The sequence below is a fragment of the Littorina saxatilis genome, linkage group LG2 (genome assembly GCF_037325665.1).
Source record: "Littorina saxatilis isolate snail1 linkage group LG2, US_GU_Lsax_2.0, whole genome shotgun sequence".
In the NCBI taxonomy this organism is placed as follows: Eukaryota; Metazoa; Mollusca; class Gastropoda; order Littorinimorpha; family Littorinidae; genus Littorina; species Littorina saxatilis.
In genome coordinates, this window is record NC_090246.1 from 20,024,872 (window position 1) to 20,052,183 (window position 27,312).

General features: G+C 44.1%; 1 protein-coding gene across 1 annotated transcript in view; it reads left to right on the top strand.

Annotated features, from left to right (window-relative positions):
* The window catches only part of LOC138958428 (pre-mRNA splicing regulator USH1G-like), a 50,964-nt gene extending 23,902 nt beyond the window's left edge, over positions 1–27,062 (top strand). The window contains exons 3-5 of the mRNA XM_070329571.1: positions 20,495–20,666; positions 22,111–22,292; positions 23,031–27,062. Of these exons, the coding sequence (XP_070185672.1) occupies positions 20,495–20,666; positions 22,111–22,292; positions 23,031–24,078 (1,402 nt within the window). The 3' untranslated portion in view covers positions 24,079–27,062. The remainder of the gene's footprint in view (positions 1–20,494; positions 20,667–22,110; positions 22,293–23,030) is intronic.
* Positions 27,063–27,312: the final 250 nt, after the last annotated feature.

The following is a 27,312-nucleotide window of genomic DNA, read 5'->3' on the forward strand; positions in this document are numbered from 1 at the left end:
CTACCCGACACAACATCAACACGAGCCAAAATCGCCTAAACATGAGATGCATGCAACAGATGGCCGACGCAACAAAGGATGGACGCTGCTGAAGAATGCATCAACATAAGATCGAACGACACACTGTACTGTCAAACCACACATTATCGAATACAATCTTTTGTCGACCTGCGATCAAATCGCACTTGCGAAGACACGTTGATCCAAACTGTAATTCATGTACACTGTTTTATCTTCATACAGTATCAAATACAATCTTCTTCTTCTTCTTCTTCTTCTTCTTCTGCGTTCGTGGGCTGAAACTCCCACGTACACTCGTGTGGTTTTTTGCACGAGTGGACTTTTACGTGTATGACCGTTTTTTACCCCGCCATTTAGGCAGCCATACGCCGCTTTCGGAGGAAGCATGCTGGGTATTTTCGTGTTTCTATAACCCACCGAACTCTGACATGGATTACAGGATCTTTTTCGTGCGCACTTGGTCTTGTGCTTGTGTGTACACACGGGGGTGTTCGGACACCGAGGAGAGTCTGCACACAAAGTTGACTCTGAGAAATAAATCTCTCGCCGAACGTGGGGACGAACTCACGCTGACAGCGGCCAACTGGATACAAATCCAGCGCGCTACCGACTGAGCTACATCCCCGCCCGTAAATACAATCAAATCAAATTAACTTTATTGTCTCAAATCTTAGAAATTATATTGGTGGTGCATAAACATAAAGACAAACGGAACAATACAGCATTGTTAACATCAAAATAAATGTACTAACTAATACGATGCTTAGTTATCTAACCACAAATCTCGCCGATTACAAATAATCTGTGAAATGGGTATAGGATCAAGAATTGAAAACCAGAAAGGACAATCCTCACTCAGTCAGCTCTTGCGCTTGTTCTTTTGTTTGAGGAAGGCCTTGGGCTCTGGTGCGAAAGAATGGTAGGGGTTGAATTGGCTGGGCACAGTTAAAATGCGCACGGTCAACTCGACCTAAACTTTTGCCATGTGAGCTACAGTGTGTTCAAAGATTTGTGAGGCACTTGCTGTCCCCTCAGTTGTCTGTGTGCAGCATACAAAAAACCGTAATTTTTGCTTTTATTTTTTTTCACGCAGAGAGAGAGAGAGAAAGAGGATGGTGGTGGAGGTGTGTGTGCAAAATGTTTCGCATTTATCGAATACGATCTTGTGTCGACCTGCGATCAAATCGCACTTGCGAAGTCCTAATGTAGTGTTATAATACAGTATGCCTGTTGTTAGTTGCGTTTAATTTGTTGTCCTATAAGTCTGTGTTACATCTTCGTTCTGTTTTAGATCTGTACGCTTTTATGTGAGTTCTGTTTTATTGTCAGACTTTTTATGTGTAACTATTTGTCTATTACTTGTCTTACGGGTGGTTTTTTTCTCATCTTTTTAAAAACAATTTTTCTAGATTATCTTATATAACTATAAGTGGTCGTTGTCTATGAATTGTTTTAATACTTGTATGTTATTTCTTACGAGAAAACTTTTTATATGTAAAATGTTAAATTTTAATATCTAATGTAAAGCGCCATGAGACTGCCATTTGGCGGTGAACAGCGCTATAAAAGAATGGGTTTTTTGGGTGTGTTTTTTTTTCCCAACAGCTTTTGGAAGATTTTATGAGTTTAGAGACACTTCTTCAATGTAAAACATCAATGCTTTGGCTGATTAATTTCCTTAAGGTGTGTTTCTTTGTTGAAGCCTATTGCATTGTATTGTATTGTATTGTATTACTTGTATTGTTTTATAATTTATGGTATTCTATTGTTGGACTTGACAGGAATGGGTTGGATTTGATTTGATCGAATTAGACTGGATCGGAAATTGGATTGTGGATCCTGTCGTTTCATGCCGTTACGAATCATAGGGTATGCAATTTGTCTTGTCTTGTCTTGTCTTGTCTTGTCTTGCATTGTATTGCATTGCATTGTATTGCATTGTATTGTATTGTCTTGTCTTGTCTTGTCTTGTCTTGCATTGTATTGCATTGCATTGTATTGTATTGTATTGCATTGACTTGCTTTGCACTGCATTGCATTGTATTGAAGTGTATTGTATTGTTTTGTACGTGTATTGTATTGTATTGAATTGCCGGTATGCAAAGCTCTCTTCTTGCACTGATGTGAACATTTGGACTTTTGGGGCATACTGACCACAGTCATATTATAGTAAGTACAACAAGAGCAACAATGGAACAAACACACACTTTTGTGCACAGTGTTTTCAACACATGCACACACAAAAAAACACCCTCAAAAGTGGCACCCACCTGCAAAACCGTTACTTACTGCCACCTTACCTGGCCACAGTAATTACACAGTCCAGTCAGACAGAGGGAGGTGCGAAAGGTAAAGATTTCACAGTCCCAGGTCCTGACACCCCCAGCCGTAGACAAGTAGGTTCTGACGCTCTCAAAGTCGTATAAAACGTACCAGGTCTTTGGACAGGTACGAGGTGGGAATGCTGAGTGCAATACTGTGGGTATCATTCAGTGTTGAGTACCTGAGTTTTACACCGTATGGTTTGTGGACAGGGTAGTTGGTTTTAGGCAGTGACTGGTAGTAGTAGATCTGTGGTGTTTTTCGTAATGAGAAACCTACCGGCGCGCGCGCACACAAGCACTCACACATAGATACGCACGCACGCGCACACACACGCGCACGCACGCACGCACGCACGCACGCGCGCGTACACACACAAACGCGGCACGCACACACACACACACACACATACACTCGGGCGCACACACACAGGAAGATATGTTTTGCGTCCCCCCCCCGCCACACACACACACACACACACGTACACACATACGTACACTCATACGCACACACATACACACGCACACACACAAACGCACGCACACGCACGCGCGCACACACACACACACACACACACACACACACACACACACACACACACATCATTAGTTTCACGTCACTTTCAACACGATATAGTCAACACAGTTTTTGTCACGTTCACACTTGGCTTATAAGTATAGGTCCGTCTCACAGTCTTTGGTTTTCATTTACTCAAACGTGCATACATCTTCTTAGCCATCAAGACACAGTGACAATTCCAGCCGTTAAAACCGGTCACATTTTAATCCATGTAGACCTACATTTACCATATGGCACTGAAAGGGAGAGTGATTAATAGGACAACCAAACATGGACCAACTTTACAATGCACATTATGGGCCTCGGACGTTGCGTAAATGGAACCCGGTAGATCCGGGTACTTTAGGCGCCATTACTTTGTCAGAATGTCAATCATGGGGCGGCTTTAATATCACAGTAGGTTTAACCGTCCGAGATAGCTATGGCGTTGAACTTAAAGCACGATGATTAACTGGAAAGCAACACTGATAGTCCACGGTACTGCTGTGGTCTGTGCATAAGGAATTAAGTCATTGACTTGTGTGTGACGTTTGGGCATTGAGGACATCAGAACATGACTTTGCGGTGATTAACTAGAGTAAAGTTACATAAACCACGACAGTGCTGTGGTCACTGCAGAATTAGCTTATTTATTGACTGTGTGGTTTCTTGTAAATTAGAATGTAAGAACATAAAGTGCGATTATTCAGAAAAGTGACACAGTTTAATGCAAAGACACGCATACACACACACACACGTACGGATAAACACACACACGGATACTGAAACACACACACACACACACATACGCTCGCACGCACGCACGCCGGCCCGCACACACACACACACGCACGCACACACACACACACGCACTGGCACACACACACACACACACACACACACTGGCACACACACACACACACAACACACACACACACTCACTGACACAGACACACTCACACACACACACACACACACACACACACACACACACACACACACATCCTTGAAGTTCACAATCACAGAGCGTGTGAATTTAATGCATGTTCCTTTATCTTAGTAGTCAGTGCAGAAAGCAAACCCGAGGCAACAGATGTGGTAATAACATTACCTTGCCCTCGGCAATAATGATTTCAGCTACTGGTACAGAGTGACTGTACACCAACACTCCATTGTAGCAAGAGCGATCCAGTTAAAAGGCAAACCTAACTAGCAGTCGTGCAGTCACTGCTCCATTAATTATTTCTGGCTGTTCGAATAAATTATTTATCACCGTAGTTCCTGATCAGATTTTTCCTTTCTGGTTACACACGAGATCGTTACAAGAAGGACGGAGTCTAGTATGGGGCTATTTGTGACGTTCACAGTCAGAGGCCAAAAACAACATGCGTGCAGCGTGTTTAATTGTCTTGTTTGTATTTATTTTATTTTTTGTGTCTGTGCATCTGTCTGTGCATCTGTCTGTGTGTCTCTCTCTGTCTCTGTCTGTCTGTCTGCCTGTCTGACTCTGTCTCTCTGTGTCTCTGTCTCTGTCTGTCTGTCTCTGTCTCTCTCTCTCTCTCTGTCTCTGTCTGTCTGTCTGTCTGTCTCTCTCTCTCTCTCTTTCTCTCTCTCTCTCTCTCTCTCTCTCTCTCTCTCTCTCTCTCTCTCTCTCTCTCTCTGTTTCACTTTGCATTCGTATTTTCATGTTTCAAAGAACTTTCGAACATCTAATATGTGTAGGGGGCAACACTTTCCTTGCAAGAACCGGCAGATTCCGTTTAAATTCTGTTCTGATTTCCATTTCCTGAACGGGAACACACACAAAACAGCAAATGGAAACGCGGTTGCTCCTGACTCCGACAACCATCCCGCTTTTCTCTACTTGCTGTGAGAGAAAACCTTCCCCACAAAAGTCTTTTGCCGAAACCAAATTGTTTAATTGATATATTTCGTCTTTTGTGTTGGAATAAGGATATCTCACAATACAAAAATCTTCCTTTGGTAGTACATGACGCTCCGGTGACGAATCGAGACTCGAAATGCAAGAGAGTTCTGGGCGGCTTCATTGCAGTTATTGATTTATTTAATTATAATGCTTAGGATGGGGAGCAAGGGGGTGGGGGGGAGGGCATACTCGAGGAAGACAGCACTTGTTTGCTTCAACTACTCTATGTCCTTTCTAAGACTTTAATTACACAACACAAAGCGGTTCCCTACAGAGACACGTGCAATTTAGAATCTGTAATCGAATTGTATGCATACTCTTTTTTTCCAAGCAAAATCTGTCGCATCTCTTTTCATCAATGTTGAATCTGCCTTTCATTGCGCTAGATTTGAGTATATACCACATAAATACCCTCTATTCATTTATGAAGCTTTGATTTTAACGATATAAAGCGGTCAACAAGGACCCGCAGAGACAAATACGTTAACTTAACTGTGCGTTCCATCTTTTTTTCTTTCTTTTTTTCTGTTTTTGGCGGCAGATTCTGCTGAGTTGTATGCTCATATTGATCCAGGTTTTGTCACGCTTCATAAAAATATATAACACAAGGAACTTAGTCGATAAATATCGACAGGGGGCGGACAAATGGTTTACATGTGAAATGTGTGTATATGGGTGTGGTTCTGAAACAAACAAACCATGTGAACCCCCCCATCCCACCGCTCGCGGGCTGAACGACTGACGCGGTCTTTTCCAGAAGAACACCGCGTGTACATAATACACAATTCGATCGCGTAGCACTGCCAATGCACATTTTCGCAACGAAAACCGTGCTACTGTTTCTTGTGTGTTAAATCTGAAAGCAATATAAGTGAACGAACAATTGAAAACTGATATCACGTTACTAAACTCCCAAAAGTAATAAATTACTTCTGACTGCGGTACACAATACGGCAGTCACCTCTGCGAATGCTGTCGAAGAATCTAACCGAAAGTAAACATTCTGGGAATCTACGCGCATCGGCCTTGACGCAAGTTCAATACTGAGCCAGTGAGCGCGCCGCGGCGAAGTTGGCCGCTGTAAGTCTCGCAGCGCTGGCTGGCTGAGCGAGTTGCGTGTCCATCCATATTAGGTCCAAGCCGCACCGTAGATCAGATTAGTAGGTGCTTGATTTTGGTATTTTGATTTTACATAACATTAAACCTTTCTTGGGGTTCATGGTCATGGCAACAGCCATAATAATATTATATCATGTATAATATTACATTTCAGCATATTTGAATTACATGTCATCATACCAAACTGTCATACATTTTTATTCCTACATCATTCTGATTGATCACAACCAAACCTACTATTAGTGGACACATCCAAATGTAAGCGCCTGTTCTTGACAACTTTTAATCGATCTAAAAATAGCAACTTGCTGGGCCCTTTGCCGCCAACAGACACTGTTTGGCCTGTAGGTAAAATGTACAATGTATTTTCTGATTTGTGCACAAAAGCTTTTTTTCTTTTTTCTTTTTTTTAACATAACAATGTTTAATGTCACTGTATGTTTAAAAGACCATGGTCATATTTGTAAAAAAAATGTTAAATTAGAAAATAAATAACATTTTGGTTCATGATTTTTCCTACACCTGTGCTAAAAATAAGAAATAAAAATGTCGGGTATATAAGTCACTCAAATACAGCTAGGTATGAATGGCTCGGTTTGAGTTTGTTGCAGTTGACCCTGCACAATGCGACATATCATGTTTTTGTTGAACAATTTTGACGTCACCCCTCCCATAGGGTGACGTATTTCACAACTTCCTGTGTTACACAAACTCTGTGATGACCAATTTTGACGTCACCCCTCCCATAGGGTGACGGATTTCACAACTTTCTACAGATGAACAATGTTGCCTTCACCCCTCCCATAGGGTGACGGATGTCACAACTTCCTGTGTACACAAACTGATGACGTATTTCACAACAAAATGGCGCTGCCCATGGTCAACCTCTAAACTATCCGTATAGAATGGGGGCGTCCTCGCCCCCATAATAAACTCTAGTGACCGTGGGACGCTTGGCTTCCTTTTTACGGAGTCTGTATCCTGTTCTGGGCGGGGGGGTGGGGGGTGTGTGGGGCTTGCGCGTTGGGGGATTGGTTTTGGGGGCGGCTTAAGAGAATAGCAGCCTCGAGGCATGGTGAACTATTATTTTTGCTTATGACGTGGGGTGCCGCAGGCACTGCTTTTGAGGCTAAGTAGGGGATTGACGATTGTGTTTCAGAATTACTGAGAGTATGACAATCATGACTTGAAACCTTTTTTTTTTCACCTTTTTATTTTGTAAGGCACAGTCCTTTCCGTGAAAGCAATCCGGTGTAACACGACATTTTTACTCCACGAAAAATTTACTCCGGAGTAAAAATTTCGTACGAAATTCTTACTCCGAGTACACCTTTCGTACGAGAAAAGAACTCCCCAAGGCACGAACAAATTACTCCCTCCACGAAATTTTTACTCCCCATTTTTTTCACTTCCAGTAAAAATCTCGTACGCGAAAATGGGATGCGGGCGAAGGGACAATGCCAATATGTGATCTAGCACAAATAAATGTCGCGCTACCCTCCCTCCACCCTTTACACCACCAAGACTAACAGGGGACAGGGGAGTAAACATTTCGTATACCTGGCATGGGAAGTTAAATTGCTCGTTTTAGGGTGAAGTAATTTATTCGTTATTTATTCGTCAGGGGAGTAACATTTGTGTACGAAATGTTTACGAGGAACTCACCTGTCGTGGGGAGTAATTTTCTCGTGTAATGGGGGAGTACCTTTTTCGTAAAGGGAGTACCATTTTCGTACGAAATTTTTACTCCGGAGTCAAAATCTCGTGGGAGTAATTTTCTCGTGTTACACCGGCTCATCGTATCAGACCTCGCCAGGCTTTTTACATGGGATAAGAAGATCCACTTAGAATAATACCATTCATAAACATGTATTGCTGGGAATTCACCACCGAAAGTAGGGTGGGTTTTTTTATTCGGCTGCACATCCCTTGCAGATCGTGAGATAGATTCAAGTTCGACCTACTCTATGTTCACAGACAGATCGTCAGATAGATTCAAGTTCGACCTGCTCTATGTTCACAGACAGATCGTCAGATAGATTCAAGTTAGACCTGCTCTATGTTCACAGACAGATCGTCAGATAGATTCAAGTTAGACCTGCTCTATGTTCACAGACAGATCGTGAGATAGATTCAAGTTCGACCTGCTCTATGTTCACAGACAGATCGTCAGATAGATTCAAGTTCGACCTGCTCTATGTTCACAGACAGATCGTGAGATAGATTCAAGTTAGACCTGCTCTATGTTCACAGACAGATCGTGAGATAGATTCAAGTTCGACCTGCTCTATGTTCACAGACAGATCGTCAGATAGATTCAAGTTAGACATGCTCTGTGTTCACAGACAGATCGTCAGATAGATTCAAGTTCGACCTGCTCTATGTTCACAGACAGATCGTCAGATAGATTCAAGTTAGACCGGCTCTATGTTCACAGACAGATCGTCAGATAGATTCAAGTTAGACCTGCTCTATGTTCACAGACAGATCGTCAGATAGATTCAAGTTAGACCTGCTCTATGTTCACAGACAGATCGTTAAGCAGAGAGATAGGAAGACGGACTGTTAAAATAATAAAGATTGGAAAGGGATGGTAAGCTTAGATCTAAATCAAGTAATTTGTCGACCACTGGCAGATAAGCTGTATTGATATCGGAAGAGGATTACAATATATTACTATCATTGATCAACCCGGGGGTGGGCATCAACTTCCACTTTGACTTTAAGTATGTTTTATCTCCATTAATAAAACATTATGTTTATGTGTACTAGCTGCGGGAAAAATCCGATATCACAATGCTTCAAGGCCGAATCCGCCTCTTGAAAACCAAGCTTTAACATGAGATAAGACCATCTCTTCACTTGCTGTGGTGAGTTGGGATATTTTGATGAATTAATTTCCAAACAAGGCACCAGTGCCTTTCACGAATTTAATTCTTGAAAACAAAATACCAGTGTGGACAGAGAGGTGTTCATTTTTTGCATGTGAACAAGACAGTAGAGGGATGATCTTATCCCATGTAAAATTCTGGTCAGATTCCGATACTAATCTTTCTTGTTTTATGGTTGTTCTTTCTTAGTTCCTTTGGTTGTTTGTTTGTTTGTTTGTTTGTTGTTGTTGTTGTTGTTTTGTTATTTGATTGTTTGTTTGTTTGGTTGGTTGGTTGGTTGGTTGGTTGGTTGGTTGGTTGGTGTTGAGCGTACCCGCGGTTAACACTCGCTGGGCAACTTGGTACAGAGAAGATCACACACACACACACACACACACACACACACACACACACACACACATACGCACATGCACGCAAGAACGCTCACAGCCCCCCCCCCCCCTCACACACACACACACATTCACACACACACAAACACCTACTGCCGTTTTTGTTTATCTTCTTCATTGCTTCATCTCGGAGTATGCATAAATATGCTAGTGTGTTCGAGTACCTGCACGGATGAGCACAATTCTGAAGACCTTTGACAACACTGGTGACCCCAAGCATCGCCACGTGCTGAGATAACAAAAGCTCAGGTGTTTTTCATTCGCTCCAAAATTCCTAGTAGCTTTATCAACTCGAGTGGAAAACAAACAGTCGAATGTGTCATGTGTTTTCGAGATATGGCCGTAACAATAAGTCACCTTGACAAGGTGACGTTTTGGAAATGCTGTCTCACTTATTTGTGCAGGTTTTTTCTTTTTGTTGAAATAGTCACCATTCAAAGTGTTGATGCAGTAGTTCATTCAAACTTTTCTTTGCTTGTGCCATCACAAAATACCTACCTTTCCATGTATAGTATCGTGTGGCGAGCACAACCACTGAGATATCCATGCATTTTATACGTATTGTTAGCTAGTTTCTCGTCTTGAGATGCTTTTTGGGGCCTATGCCTGCTTTAAATGGACTGAGAAGAGCACCTCATGTTACAAAACGTACGAATAGATGACACAACTTGAGCGGGGGGAAGTGAATATATAACTTTAGAGACAAAAATGTTGCTTTTTGACAATCACATATGATATTTACATGTATAAATATAAATAAATGAGCGACACCAAGACTGAGTTTTTTTGGAAAAATGGTCTTAACCCTTTTCACCTTTTCGAGTTCTCTGCCTATGCATACCTGTCAGCGTCTTTCTCGTAAACGACCTCAGAACGATAAGAGCTGCGACTGTTATCTCAAACAGACACATTGCACATCTTTATCATGATCCTGGGACCTTGGGTGCATTTACGTTTTTTGACAGTTTTATCTCATTCGTTTCAAACATTACCTGTAATATCAACAGTGCAGATACCAATGTTGCTAAGAAGATTTTTCTTTTTTCCATGTGGGTTAGGATCATATTCCCAGATAGCAGTGGCTCCCGGCACTTGCATCCATCCTTTTGGGGCTTTATCTTCCCTACGGCACATGAGAGAGTTGATAAGGGACATAATTACTTAAGACCTTTCTAGAAGCGTATGGGTGTTGTCACCAAAAAAATTAAACTATTGTGAAATGCACGTGTATAAAAACTATTTTGTTTTGAGATAGAATAGAAGTATTTCACATGATACAGAAGTAATTTTGAGTGTCAGCAACTGATTTTTTCTAACAGACAACCAAACATACAATGTGAAAACCCCCATGTAAACTTTTTGAAGGGATGCCATTTTTCATATCCAAATTTTTTGCAAGGACCAGTTGCGTGCTATGGTTGACGTTTTCACATTGTGGATTTTCATCATCTTCTTCGTGTCAGTCTTTGTCAAAATCCAATACATCAAACCTGTCACACATGCATGTTCTTATCTGATTCTCCTAAACTCCAAACACAACACGAGAACACAGCTTCTGATCGAATCTTCAATACCAGCTGGTGGACCGACAAAATTTACTCCACCCTTTCACTCACGCCGTATATTCGGCTATACCGAGAGTGCGCTGACGCCAGGTGTAAACAAAGCGTTGTCGCCGACTTCACGGCAAGCGTCCACCATTCAAAACAAAATGTGTCTCTTTGAAACCACGTACAGCTTGAATTTATGGTTGTGGGAATGAGTGAGGTGTGTATCCACTACATGTGTGGTTTTCAACGAGAAATATACACGTAAACGAACATACGAACCGATTTTCTGTAGATCTGTCCTCACTCAAGCATATTCGTCCACTTTTCATCCCATATCCCACACACCTCTTTGTCGATAAATGGACAGACAAGCCACACTATTATGTTCATTGATGTTTCGTGCGTTGATTTTCTGAAATATCACCATTCAAAACGATCTGTATTGTGCAAACATTCAAAAAGAAATGAAGCTGTCAAAACTGTGTGGTAGCGCACCGCCGCAACGTCTGGATCGGAAAAAAAATTGCCTCCGCGCGTTGGAAACCACACAGCATCAACACACCCAAGCTAACAATCGCTTGACGGTACGGCAGCGCACGCTCGGTATAGCCTTGAATATACGGGGGGGTTACACTAAAGGCCGACGGTCCGAACTAGTTTGTGAACGATGCGAATCACTGTTATTGAAATCAATAACATATAGTCTGCACGGAATGAAGCAAGAGAGAACAAATTCGCCGCCAAAGGCGAATCGATAATACACCAATGTTGAGGGTAGTTTTTAGTAGTTTGGACGTGTTTATACCGTAAAGGAACAGCTTAGTTGTGGAAGAGTTAATTAATAATTGGATGCTTAATGGTGGTGGGTTCCGCACAAAAGAAAGTCCTGTGTAGTTAGTGGAATAAACCTGAGCCTATATTTATAGATATCTTTTGTTTTCTCGTAATATTCTCTCTCTCTCTCTCTCTCTCTCTCTCTCTCTCTCTCTCTCTCTCTCTCTCTCTCTCTCTCTCTCTCTCTCTCTCTCTCTCTCTCTCTCTCTCTCTCTCTCTCTCTTTCTCTACTTTACACCCAGCTTTTATCACTATCTGAACACTACTTCAACACATTCTTTTCCTTCTGCAATGTATTTCATGTGTATACCTTAGGTTCTTACTTATTCCGTAACAATTGTAATAAGTCCTGTATATTCTTAAGCCATAGTTGATTAGTCTCACTTTAGAATAAAGGCCCATTTCAGTGCTCATCTCTTAGTATTACCTTCGTAAAATAGGGAATGGTCTTGTCTTGTTTTGCCTTGTCTTGTCTTGCATTGTCTTGTTTGGCCTTTACTTTCCTTGCCTTGCCTTATGATGTCTTGTCTTGTCTTGCCTTTCCTTTCCTTTCCTTGTCTTGTCTTGTTTTGCCTTGCCTTGTCTTGTCTTAACTTGCCTTTTCGTAATTTGGCTTGGCTTGTCTTGTCTTGTCTTGTCTTGTCTCTCATTCAAAGGTCTTGGTCGGCGTAGCCATCTTGCTCGTGTTTGTCATCTTCTCAGTGGCAGCGCTATGCTCGTTCCAGTGGGCTTGGAGGATTTAGAAGGGGTCTGCGAGACGTTCCTCACGTGCTTCTCTCACTTTTCTAGCTGACCCCTGGCCGCGTGTTGTGTCCACAACACATGTCACACTTTTTTCAGACTGCACTTCAGTGTGAACCTCGGCTTCTGTCGTCTAAGGGGGGTCGCTCACGGCGCGTCGCATCAGCGGCATTACAGCTGCGCGTCTGATTATGACGGACTACTTTTTCAGGCGTCGTGTAGTGTGAGCAAAGAAGAATTGGCGTCAGACAAATAAATGCACGCTCCGTGGGCGACACCCTTAAGGCTTCAAGAGATTTTAAACGAGGCTACAATAGCCTTAACTAGTCTTGCTGTGCGTTTATTTCCCAAAATTCCGTTACATTCAATGCCGGTATCTCCAAAGTAAGTACTTTCAGTTTGGTTTGATTTCCCCAGGGATGGTGTGCTCGAGAAGGTGCCCATCTGGACAATTGGAATTGAGATTTGTTTTTGATTTCAATCAAATCTACCCTGCGGCTGGTCCCCATCCCAGTTGAGTACTTTCTCATGCACATCAGCCGAGGACTCGATACGATTTACTTTTATCATTTTAATTCTTATATCAAAGTGTGGACTTCAACACACACAAAACACATCTCCGTTCGGGACGGACTAAAAGTATTTCACTCCCAACCAAACCGCAACACGGTGGCCTAGTGGTAAGGCGTCCGCCCAGTGGGCGGGAGGTCGTGGGTTCGAACTCTCTCTCTCTCCCTCTCTCCCTCTCTCTCTCTCTCTCTCTCTCTCTCTCTCTCTCTCTCTCTCTCTCTCTCTCTCTCTCTCTCTCTCTCTCTCTCTGTGCTCACGGCGCGTCGCATCAGCGGCACTTTTTTTTTGTTTTGTTTTTTGTTTTGCTTAACGCCCAGCCGACCACGAAGGGCCATATCAGGGCGGTGCTGCTTTGACATTTAACGTGCGCCACACACAAGACAGAAGTCGCAGCACAGGCTTCATGTCTCACCCAGTCACATTATTCTGACACCGGACCAACCAGTCCTAGCACTAACCCCATAATGCCAGACGCCAGGCGGAGCAGCCACTAGATTGCCAATTTTAAAGTCTTAGGTATGACCCGGCCGGGGTTCGAACCCACGACCTCCCGATCACGGGGCGGACGCCTTACCACAAGGCCAACCGATCAGCGGCACTACAGCTGCGCGTCGGATTATGACGGACTACTTTTTCAGGCGTCGTGTAGTGTGGAATACCTAAGACAATCTAGTGGCTGCTCCGCCTGGCGTCTGGCATTATGGGGTTAGTGCTAGGACTGGTTGGTCCGGTGTCAGAATAATGTGACTGGGTGAGACATGAAGCCTGTGCTGCGACTTCTGTCTTGTGTGTGGCGCACGTTAAATGTCAAAGCAGCACCGCCCTGACATCACCCTTCGTGGTGGACTGGGCGTTAAGCAAACAAACAAACTCCCAACCAAGACAATAAAACATTTTTTTTAAATGTTGGACTCTTGTTTTGAATACTTCCATTAAGCTGATGATTTAAAAAAAAAAAAAAAAAAAAAAAAGACCACAGTCACTACAGAAACGCATGCGTCGAAATTAGAGATCGAGGATGACACTCAGTCGTGTCCTGAACTGCAACACATCCTCAGTCTTCATTCAGACCTCTCAGGCTTCACACAAGAAGAAGCGCAGGTGGGGGTAGAAGGAGGACGTGGGAAAGACACGAGGGGAAGGGAGGGGAGGGGGGGGATTTTCTGTCCGATTTTCACGTGCTTGTCCCAGTTGCGAGGTGGTGTGACCTTTGGTGCGGACAGTGTCAATAGAGACGCATTCTGTGCTGGCTTTGCTGTCGCCCCGCTGGCCCTGCTCACAATGGGCCCGTGTTGACAGGGGCATCACAACTCTTCAATCTGGCCCGCATCCACCTCGCTATCTTTTCAGAGGTTGTGTGTGTGTGTGTGTCAGTGCACGTGCGTGCGTGTGTGTGTGTGTGTGTGTGTGCGTGCGTGCGTGCGTGCGTGCGTGTTTGTGCCCGTCTCTCTCTCTCTCTCTCTCTCTCTCTCTCTCTCTCTCTCTCTCTCTCTCTCTCTCTCTCTCTCTAGCTCTCTCGTGTGTATTCACTTTTTTCAACCTTTTTCTTCTACTTTTGAGAAAACTGCGCAGGAACTGGTTCTGACTGATTAGGCAGACTTCAATTAAACAGAAACATCAATGGGGGGGGGGGGGGGGGGGTGTTGAGACAATGACAATCGATATCTTTAAAAGAAGCTCGAAAGGTTTGTTTCAAAGGAAAGAGAGGCGGAGGGTGGGGTGGGGGTGCAATGACCGTTATTCAGGAGGGGACAGAAGCTCGTTTCAACAAACGTTACACGAACCTGTATCATACGATATCATGTTCTTTGTAGTTCAGTAAACTTGTCCCGCTCAGCACAAGTTTGCATACTTACAGACTAAGCACAATAAAAGGACTTTTTTGAGACATCCAAGTATAAAGTTGAATATGGATGATTCAGGCTCGTGTGTGCATGCCAAGCGTTTGCTCGTATCGTGTTTAACATCAGAATGTTGGTCCATTTTAATATCCAGCTCTCGGTACACTGACACTCGCTCTGAAGAGGCTGGGTAAACTTTGAACGACATGATTGAGAGAGGCGAGGGGTGTATCACTTTGTAAGCTGTCGTGACATTTTATCGCTTCCACTTGACAGGTTCGATGTTGTAGCCTACTTTTTAAACAAGGTGCGAAAACGGTCAAACAAGGGTGAGTTTGATAAACAAGCTCCAAAAAGATGTTGATGATATGACGTCATATGACAAGAAAGTGACCCCACGCAAGAGTGAAATCTGTTTTACACAAAGTAAATGGATAAATCATTCAATTTTGAGCGTTAACGGTCTGTTCAACCTCTTAAAACACTGTTCATTCGTCTGCCTGTCTGTCTGTCTTTCTGTCAGTCTGTCTGTCTGTGTGTCTGTCTGTCGATCTGTCTGTCTCTCTGTTAAGTGTGGACGCAATACCCGTAACAAATATATGGTATAAACATGTAGTGTTAAAAACTAGGATCATGTAGTTTCACGGCATAAAGATGTCAGAATTCGACCCTTTCAACAATTCACAATGTCCTCGATTTCGTCTTGTCGTGGACGGGTGTGTGCAAACCCTTGAACACTCGATCCCGTCAGGGTAATTTTCAGCTTTGGGTGACAAGATCGGCTTAAAAGTTTGTTCCTCATCATCCGTGTATAATCGTCTCGATTGCAGTATTCACGACGCCGCATAATTTTGAGCATCATTTGCATGTGTAATTTAATGCTTTCCGACTTGAATATCAGCATGCGATGTCTGTTTGAAGCGTTTTAGGGTGAAGGTCAAAGGGCATGTGTTGGAGATTTAGACAAAAGGTTTGCTATACGAAGCTCTATAGATATCAGATTTTGGCACTGGTTTTATCAGTCTTCCTTTTCCTTGTTGTAAATAAAAGATAAAAGCATAGAGGCACATATATACAAACATACACACTGACTCGGTCACAGACACACCTCACAGACACACAGACACACGGACATACAGACGGACGTACCGACACAAAGATATACGGACCAGCACACTGACACGGCCCGACAGGCACAGACATACACAGACACACAGGCACACGCACACACACACACACACACACACACACACACACATACACACAGACACACACTCACACACACACATACACACACACACACACGCACACACATACACACACACACACACACACACACACACACATACACCGATGTGATCTATTGCACAAAGCCAAGTTGTCGATCTCGAACTTGTTCGTGTCTCGTAATGTTAGCAAAATGATGCTTTTTAAAAGTGTGTTGAGGCGAAATTCCTACATCCTCAAACAAAATATGTCTGAAAGATTATAGCCTACTGCAGATGTGGTTCATAAAGACGGGAAAAATCACTTTTAGATTTGAGTTTCTTGGAACAATCAGTTTCCACACTGGCGCCTAAATCATAGTTAAGGTCAACGAACGTAAAACTAAAAGGTCATGTCATGTATTTTGAGTAACATTCTGTTTAAACCAAAACTAAAAGTTAATTTACCACCCAAACGTATTTCTCTATTTCACGTTTGTACTTTGTATTAGCACATGAATCTTTTCCTGGTATCTTACTGATATGAACACTGGCTCTGTCATTACCGATAACTAACAACGCTCGCGGGTTGACTGGCACAAGGCAGGATGTGGCACAAGGGTGCAGCTCTGTCTGTGTTACGTAGTCAGATGTAGTCTTCTTGCTGTCTCATTTCGTAATGGCAGTCATTGATCGTGAGTTTCTTGCATTCCTGTGATTGTAACTTGGGAATTTATGTCGTCGATGTTATCTGATAGGTGTGAATGGAGATAAAGACAGACAGTTCTCACCAAAGAGAGGACCGGCACGGTTGGCCTAGTGGTAAGGCGTCCGCCCCGTGATCGGGAGGTCGTGGGTTCGAACCCCGGCCGGGTCAGACTTTAAAATTGGCAATCTAGTGGCTGCTCCGCCTGGCGTCTGGCATTATGGGGTTAGTGCTAGGACTGGTTGGTCCGGTGTCAGAATAATGTGACTGGGTGAGACATGAAGCCTGTGCTGCGACTTCTGTCTTGTGTGTGGCGCACTTTATATGTCAAAGCAGCACCGCCCTGATATGGCCCTTCGTGGTCGGCTGGGCGTTAAGCAAACAAACAAACAAACCAAAGAGAGTATATACGCAAATGGAACGTTTCTCTCTCTCTCTCTCTCTCTCTCTCTCTCTCTTTTTCTCTCTCTCTCTCTCTCTCTCTCTCTTTTTTCTCTGTCTGTCTGTCTCTCTCCCTCTCTCTGACTCTCTCTCTCTCCCTCTATCTATCAATCGATCTATCTATATAGCTATCTATCTATCTATCTATCAAGCAAGCAAGCAAGCAATCCATATATCTATCCATCTATCTTTCCATCTATATAATCTATATATATATCTACCCGTCTATTTATCTATCTATCTACCCCCCCCCCCCCCCCAATCCCAATCTGTGCATAATTCAGCCCTTGCCTCTATCACAGAAAAGGGTTCTGCCGGATCGAATGAACAAAGTGAAAGTTAAAGCAAAGGTCACACGTCACGACAGGTAGACAAACAAGCAACGACAGTCGTATAACTTTGCAACCATTCATTATATTCAGCTGATTTATTGATTTTCTATTTGGCCCGAACTTTTGTTGGCGTGACATAAAGTATGCCTCGTGTCCGTCGCCGTAAGCCGGCCGCCAGACCTGGGCTAAAATCTCAACTCGCTATCATAACAGGGACTAGTTGTAACCGTTTGACAAAAATGTGGTCCTACGTTGAAAGTTATGGATCCTACGTTGTTTGAATCGAATCGTGATTTTAGTCTTGGAATGTGGCACCTTCTTCTTCTTTTTCTCCTCCTCTTCCTGCTTCTCCTCCGTATCTTCCTTCTTCTTCTTTTTCTTCTTCTTCTTCTTCTTCTTCTTCTTCTTCTTCTTCTTCTTCTTCTTCTGTGTCTTCTTCTTCGTTCCAGAGCTTATTTTGGCACTGATTGCCCTGGAAAGGACTAATATATAATTTAGCTGTTTAAATTTTAAAGTTGACACGTCATGTTCTTGGGGGGGATTATTAAAAGTGCCCGCGCCTACCTGAAACACATGTGTACGGCGTTCTTTGTCTCTCGCCTCCTCCTTCATCTCCTCTGTCTCCTCCGTGTGTTTTGTCTCATTGTGTACACCTAAAAAAACAAAGGGGGGGGGGGGGTGTGGGCTGATAACTCAGAGGCAGTGCACTGGACTTGTGTTCCTTGGGACACGGGTTCGAATCTAGGTCGGGACGGAAACGGATCAACTTCATGTGCAGACTCAGGGACGGTATCCATGTCCCACCCCCGTGTCACCACAGTGGCACGTAAAAGACCTCGGTCATAGTGTCATAAGTGCAGGTGGCTGTTTACACCTAAACACGCACACATCAGCCATGGTAGGCTATAATAAAGTAATGGAAATGTACAATCGGTCCAGCAAACAATAAACATCACAGTCATGTTGCTTTAGTAACATCTTACCATCTTACTCGTCATATCAACGTATGGGTGGCACGGGTTCAGTAATATCACAACAATTTTGGTCGTAGTTCTACTAAGTTAAATACAAATAATAATAGAGAAGGAAAAAACGCCATGGCACAAGTCCAAGCCGGTTTCATGGTGATTTAAGACAGAAGTCACGTGAAAACCCAGCATAATTCTTCTGTCTTAGAGGAGAGTTGCCTAACAGTAATGACTTGAGCATTTTCCAAATTCTTGTTTTTTCTCAAATCTTCAAAAATGGATATATGCAATTTGTTTACGATCGTGACGATAAAACTGCGTCTCGGTTCAGCGATAGCAACGTAGGGCACTTCGCTCACACCGTAGGGCCGCTAGTTTCTCGTTGTCGTGCGCGAACACTACACAAGTCTGTATTGACTGACTTGACAGGGAGGGGGTTTGAGCGGCCGGACCGACAGCTATTTAGATCAATGGCGACATGAAACTGCTCTTACCCTGCACGCAATCAAAGTGTGCTTGATGTTAATTACTGCCCTGGTACTCCTGTCAGCCGGTCCCTAGGGTCGTGTTAGTTGCACAGCATGCTTCATGCTCTGTGACACTACATGTATCACACTCTCGCTTCATTTGCATCGTTGGGTATGATTTCTATCAGCTAAAACGAAGTATTAAAACTACCCCCCGATAGCATCGAATGATAGAGCTTTTTATTGTTGAAGGGCTAACACACACGCACGCACGCGCATACGCATGCACGTAGGCACACGCGTACGCATGTATACACACACAAACACACACATACATGCTCGCACAATCACAGACGCACACGAACACACACACACACACACGCACACACACACACACACACACACACACACACACACACACACACACACAGAAACACACACACACACACACACACACACACACACGCTTAGACACACACACACACACACACACACACACACAAAGTGACCACCAACCTAGCCCATGATAATAAACAATTTCTTAATGGTGGGAAGGTAATCAAATCTGGCTCGTTATTTTGAATCATTTAAAATGGGAAACTTCCATTGTGTGGAACCATGCAAGCTAGACACTTAAAAGTATCTCTTGAGACTCCATAACGTCACTAAAAAAATAGACACCTAGTTCCAGAGAGTTGCGGTCAACGTACGTGAACAAGATAATTCCCAACACAAAAAATTGCTAGCGTGAAACGATCGAAACAAAACTAAGTCATTCTTCGTTTACGTCCGTAAAAACCCAGTTCATGTTCAGACACGTATATATGCACTTACAAAATGCAATGTATTGTTCTGCTTTAATCAGATGATTAAATACAGACATTTTCTATTGTGCTGTTCAGACTTGTATTGATAAAAAGAAAAAAACACGATTGTATACCGTATTGTACATCACAGCACCCCTTAAAGATAGCACTTCTTAGAAACCAAACCTGGCAGGCAGCAGATCAAATTCGTTTCTCAAAAATGACGCTGTATCTTATCGTTTCCCACGAGCTGCTTTTGTTTAAACAGTTATTCTATTATTTCTCAAACATTATCCTCTTACTTAGTATATCCCATCCCGTGCGTGCGTACGCGTGTGTTTGTGTGTGTGTGTGTGTGTGTGTGTGTGTGCGTGCGTGTGTGTGTGTATGTGTGTGTGTGCGTGTGTGTGTGTGCGTGTGTGCGTGCGTGTGTGTGTGTGTGTGTGTGTGCGTGCGTGCTTGTGTGTGTGTGTGTGCGTGAGTGCGTGCGTGTGTGTGTGTGTGTCTGTGTGTGTGTCTGTGTGTGTGTGTGTGTGTGCCTCGGTGTGTGTGCGTGTATGTGTGCTGTTGTTGTTGTTTTTTCGGGGATGTAATTGTTATTGTTATGTTTTGGTGTTTTTTCTTGTTTTAGGAGGGAGGGGGGCGATCGGGGGGGGGGGGTGTTTATGTTATTTACGTCATTTCAGCCAAACTGGAGTTTTCGTTTTATTTGCCTGTTTGTATAGAACTGGCGAGAAAAAGGGGATCGCACAGTCATATAACCACCCACACAGATGACTCACCTGCATGTGTCTCGTGTGTTACAGGGGTGATGTGGACAGGTGTGACTACCTGGGGCTGACCCCGCTTCACCACGCGGCCCAGAAAGGCCTGCTACCTGTGGCAACCTACCTGGTCAACTGGGGCGCAAACGTCTTTGCCTTGGACAACGACCACCATTCCGCCCTCGATCTGGCCAGTCTTCACGAGAGAGTCGAGGTAGGTGATGACTGATTACCACACGCAAGATGCCTGGGCCGAGGTGCACGTGAAAGTTACCAACCGGGTGGGAGCCAGCCGCGGTGTTGGATTGGTTGAAATTGAGATTTGTTGTGATTTCAACGAATCAGACCCCGCGGTTTGTTCTCTCCCGGTTGGGTGGCACCCATTTTCGGTTCGTGCACCTGGGCCCAGGAGGATACATCCCACAAGCTACCATATCGAAGCAGTTGTTGTCTTTGGTTTAAACGAATTAATTAAGATCATTACAATTAACAATGCAATACAATCATACAATCAATCGAATAAATGGAGCACATCGAGCTAAGCTAAGTTGTTGTCTTTGCACATCGTCTTCAGTGCCTGTCTAATCCACACAAAACATAAAAGCAATAGTGATACACACGTGATGCCTTTCAGTGGATTATTATCCGAAAACGGCGTATGGCTGCCTAAATGGCGGGGTAAAAAACGGTCATACACGTAAAATTCCACTCGTGCAAAAAAACACGAGTGTACGTGGGAGTTCTCTCTCTCATTCTCTCATTTCTCATTACTTTATTGTCCCATCGCTGGGAAATTCGGGTCGCTTCCTCCCAGTGGAAAGCTAGCAGCAACGGAGTCGCGCTACCCAGGTGTCTGCGTGTTTAGGTGTATTCAGCCACCTGCACTTATGGCAGAATGACCAAGGTCTTTTACGTGCCATTGTGATGACACGGGGGTGGGACATGGCTTCCGTCTCTGGGTCTGCACATAAAGTTGACCCGTGTCCGTCCCGGCCCGAATTCGAACCTGCGACCTTTCGATCACAAGTCCAGTGCTCTACCCACGAACGCAGAAGAAGAAGAAGTAGATTATTATATAATAAACAAAAGACAGATAAAATCAACAGTGTCTTCTGTCTTCAGACATTGTAGCCTGTTTAGTGCCTGACTGCTTGATGAATTACAGATGAATAAAAAAAAATTAAAAACACTGACCCACATTCACATAAGCTATAGAAACACAACAAAGGCAGAAAAAAGGAGAGAGAGAGAGAGAGAGAGAGAGAGAGAGAGAGAGAGAGAGAGAGAGAGAGAGAGAGAGAGAGAGAGAGAGATACGATTGAACTGATTGCAACAGGCACGTGCAATAATGCTGTGAATGCAAGGTTTTTTTTTACTGGTTTATGTTCTTATGTTTTATGTTGTATGTCGTCTGATGCTGTGATACACCACACCTGAGTTTCTCTCCTTGAAATAATACAGTTTTCTGTGTCTATATCTATGTCTATGGCAACTACACACCCTTGCTGTCATTGGGTAGGGGTTTCCCGACACTGTCAGTTGAAGCCACTGCAAACACACAAACCCCGACAACATCTTTACACCCTTACTGTCAATTAGGTTGGGTTTTCAATACGCTGAAGCCACTGCAAACCTACATCTTTACTGTCGTTCCGCAGGTTGTTCAGTACCTGGACAGCGTGGTGGCCCAGCAACAGACGAAGAACCCCAAGCACGTCACAAAGCTGAAGGAGGAGGCCCTCAGACAGGCAGAGAGGAACGCCAAGCGATACGAAAAGCTGCAAGAAGAGGCTGCCAAACGGGCGGAAAAACAGCAGAGAAAACTGACAAATACAATCAGGTAAGGATTTGGGCAGACGGGGTATGGTAGAGATGGTATGGAGGGGGAGGGGGGGGGGTGCAGAGAGGTTCGTCAAGCGATACAAAAAAAACTGCAAAAGGCCGCCAAACGGGCGAAAAAAACTGCAGATTAAACTGGCCAATTCCATCAGGTAACTGTTAGTGACAGAAGGGTATAGCAAAAGTTATGGAAGGTATGGTATCGTATGGGATGGGATGGCGATGCGAGAGGGGAGAAGGGGGGGTGTGGGTTAGAGAGGAACGCCACGCGATACGAAAAGTCAACCAATACGAAAACACTGAAGGAAGAGGCCGTCAAAAGGGCCGAAATTCAGCAGAGAAAATTAACCAACTCCATCAGGTAATAGACTTTAGGAAGCTGTTCAGAGCTCCCGAGCCATATGCACAAAATATAGGGCCTGGTACCATTCTTTATACCCTTTATGTTGATCTGTGTCTTTGTTCGTGGAGAGAGAGGAGGGAGAGAGAGACACTAAATGCCAGGAAAGTTTCTAGAAGCAGCCAGAAGAGCGAACTTTTAACGAGTCACGAAGATTGTACTATCAGGGGTGGGGTTAGCGCGGCCTTTATAAGCATTTATTTTAAGATCAAATTACGCATAGACGTAAAGACAGAAAAAACATTAAAAGACGGGTATTTCATGTATTTATACAAACACACATTACATAGCAAATGTAAAATGATAGCCCTATCAATACATTCCGTTTTCTTCTTTCAGTCAACACTCAAGCTCCGGCGAAGGTGAGCAGCCAGGAACACATCGGAAACAGAACCTGTTCCAGGCACTGACACTGGCCATACGCGGCACCAAGTCACGCAAAGCCATGAACGCTTCTTCGGGAAAGTCGTACTCCGACATCGCAGGCATCAGCCACAACACCGGCGCTAGGGGTGGGGTGGCAAAAAGGATCAGCCAGCGACGCAACACGGACTTCGGCGGGGCGGACGTGGATCAAGCGGACTTCAAGATCAGCGACGTGGATGAGAGCGGCAAGAGAACGCTCCGCTCCATATCCACGGCCCACGGAGTCCGGAGCAAGACGTCCGACGTCATGTACCTCACTGGTCAGCGCGGGGACGGGTCAGGGTCCGCCGGGGAGGTCAGTAGCAGCAGGCCGGCCGTGTACGACGTGTTCGGCGGCCAGCGGTCAGTGTCCAAGTCCAAGTCGGAGTCCGACCTCCTGGACTCTGGGGTGGACAGCTACCAGGGCGACGAGGAGGAGGACGAGGAGAACGCCCCGGGCATCTTCAACCGGCCAGGCTTTGGCAAGACCGCCTTCTTCACCACCAACAACTTCCTCAACACCCTGCCTTCCTTCGATGGGCAGCTGGATGAGGTGGACAACAACGACGACCACGACCACGAAATAAACTCCACGCCGGCCATCAACGGCTTCCCGCATCATCACGTCAACGGGGAGGGGAGCGGCAACGACCTCCTGGACGACGTTCTGGGCGAAGACTCGACGTGGTCGGGGCCCAAAGAGCTGCCCTGGGACCAGGATGAGGTGGACCAGCTCGACGACGATGACGAGACCTCCACGTCCTCCGCCCTGGAGATGTTCCTGTGGTCAGCCGGGCTGGAGACCTACCTGCACAAGTTTTTGCAGGAGAAGGTGGACATGGAGGTCCTGGTCAAGATGTCCGACAGCGACCTCAAGGTCATCGGCCTGCCCTTCGGACCGCGCAAGAAGGTGCTGGATGCCATCAAGAGGCGTCAAGATGTGCTGGCTCTGCCCAAACACATGACGGACTCCTACTTGTGAAAATGGAACCAGACGGCTGTTCTTGAGAGATAACTGCTGTGTATGACGTTGAGAAGCTTGCTGACTTTTCACGTGGTAGACTATTTGGCCCTCTACTCGCATGTGTCATCGACACACACTTCTTTTGCAAGTGGATAAAGCTGGTTGCTCTTAAAACCGAGTGATGTGTATGGCAATAAAGAACAGGTTGTCTGTTCTGGAAGACACAATAGACTCCTTGCTGCTCTACGTAAACAGAACCAAGGTGGACCTATCTTTGTGAAAATGGAGAAAGCAGGCTGTTTGTGTGAAATTGATTGTTGTGTGTGGAAAAGAAGAGACTGCTCTCAGTTCATCAAGATGCGGTGGTCTCCTTGACAATATTTCCAAACACATGACGGACTCGTACCTGTGAAACTGATCGTGCCGTCTTTCTAATAAAGTAACTTCAGTGTCTGAAAGTTGAGGACTAAAACAGTCAGTTCAAAGACACTTTAAATCTTCTCATGCTCTGCTCGGACACATGACGAATCCCATTTTGTGAAAATGGAGCTAGTTTGTTGTTCTTAAAGATGACTGCAGTGTCAGATAGCGAGTGGTGTGCTGTCTTTTGAGAGGAATATGCAGTGGGTCTAGACTCCACGGCTGAGGTGCATTAACAAAAAGTGGGTGCCACCCAAACGGGAGAGAACAAACCGCGGGGTCTGATTCGTTGAAATCACAACAAATCCCAGTTTCAACCAATCCAACACCACGGCTGGCTCCCACCCGGTTGGTAACTTTCTCATGTACCCAGGACCAGGACGCGCTGCCCAAGCTTAACATCTATATACAATGGATCGAGCGAACTGTTCCGGATTTAAGTTTCTGGGATAGTTCATTGAAAACTGCTGAGTCCATTTCTAGAGTGGACGGTCTCTCGCGTAGCAAGAGAAACAATTAAAAGACGTGAGGCTTCAGAGGATCAGGCCTGAGTCAGAGTGTTTGAGATTCCCCCGAAAGCGGCGTACGGCTGCCTGAATGGCGGGGTAAAAACGGCTATACACGTAAAAATCCACTCGTGCAAAAACACGCGTGAACGTGAGAGTTTCAGCCCATGAACGAAGAAGAAGAAGAAGCGTTTGAGATTTTAACAATAAAGAGACCAAAAAGCAATGTACTCATTGTTTAATTATTTTAACAATAGTTTTGAGGTCAGAGCTTTAGACTCTTATCCGAAAGTGAGTACTTTGTTACTGTGTGAAGATGAGACATGAAGCTACTTGTTAATACGTGTGTCCCTTCTGGATACTATCATTCATGAGCCTATATAGGACCGGTGTAACACGAGAAAATTACTCCCACGAGATTTTTACTCAGGAGTAAACATTTCCTACGAAAAAGTTACTCCCTTTAAGAAAAAAGCACGAGAAAATTACTCGCCAAGACAGGTGAGTTCCGAGTAAACATTTCGTACAAAAATGTTACTCCCCTGACGAATAAATAACGAATAAATTACTTCACCCCAACACGAGCAATTTAACCTCCCATGCCAGGTGTACGAAATTTTTACTCCCTTGTCCCCTGTTAGTCTTGGTGGTGGAAGGGGTGGAAGGAGGGTAGCGCGACATTCGTGTGCGCGAGATCACTTATTGGCATTATCCCTTCGCCCGCATCCCATTTTTGCGTACGATATTTTTACTGGAAGTAAAAAAAATGGGGAGTAAAAATTTCGTGGAGGGAGTAATTTTTTCGTGCCTTGGGGAGTTCTTTTCTCGTACGAAAAGTGTACTCGGAGTAAGAATTTCGTACGAAATATTTACTCCGGAGTAAATTTTTCGTGTAGTAAAAATTTCGTGTTACACCGGTGAAGATCGCAGAAGAACTGTCACGTTGACTCTCTTGTCCCAACGCAAGTTGATTTCTGTGTGGAGTGGAAGAGCTGTGTGTTTACCGCGGGAAAAGTGACGCTGATAAGGATTGCCGTTGGAAAAGTGGAGACAGGGAGGTAGTCAAGACCTCACAGGTGGAAGAGGAGGGAGGGGGGGGGGCAGGCTTTACCGGAACAAATATGTCGTTTTCTTCCATTTTCGATGTTATGAACGATGTCAGGAACGTCAGATTTTGGATACTTTGACTAGAGAATGACTTTCGGACATCACATCACTTAAACGTGCACTTAAGTGCATCATCCTACTTGTACGATGATCCACTTGTGCTTAAACAGATTGAAATTAAATGCAAATGATGCCCTTTCAACTCCGTGATTTACATATTATTTGTCTCATCCATACACAATCGTCAGTAGAATGTTGTGTTCATACCTACAGACAGCTTGGTGTTCATCTCCAATCTGATCGAACAACTGAGAACCAAGCATTATATATATAAGCCGTACATTTTAGAGGATATTTAATGGTCACAAATAATTGTCACCCCCAAAAGAGTGTGCCTCCATGCATTGCGTCTAAGACGTATTTCTGCAGTTATAACTTTAAAAAAAAACACCAACAGGATGTGATGCAGGAAGCTGAAGTCACCTCAAGAGTTTAGTAATTGGTTATTTCACTATCGTCTTATTCACAGAATTTTCCTCTTTTTCAATGGAATCTGTGAGAAATCAGAAGATAAAAAAACTTTGAGACCATCCACACATGCACATGTGAACGTGTGAGAAATTCATTAAAAAAAATTTAAAAAAATAAATGAGTTTTTTGTAGGACATTTAAAAAGCGTTTCCATTTCAGCACGTAAATGGGGGGGTTAAGTGAAAGTTTCAGAGTTTCAGTCAAAAAACATTTGAAAAATTCGGGTATTAAACCCCAAACAAATCAAAAGTGAGGCGTTGTTGTTCACTGTCTGCGCAGTTATTTCCTCTTAAACTTTGAAACTGTTTCAAGTAAATAAGTTGATTAAAAAGTAAAGATTCTCGTTTACTTGTTCAGACAACAAATAAGCAGATGGCAACTATCGTAACGTGCATGAAACAGAATTTGTTTCATAGTATGCCACTGATTTTAAACTGCGGGGAGCAGGGATATAGCTCAGTTGGTAGCGCGCTGGATTTGAATTCAGTTGGCCGCTGTCAGCGTGAGTTCGATCCCAGGTTCGGCGGAAATTTATTTCAGAGTCAACTTTGTGTACAGACTCTCTTCGGTGTCCGAACTCCCCCCCGTGTACACTACATTGGGTGTGCACGTTAAAGATCCCACGATTGACAAAAGGGTCTTTCCTGGCAAAATTGCTTAGGCACAGTTAATAATTGTCTACCTATAC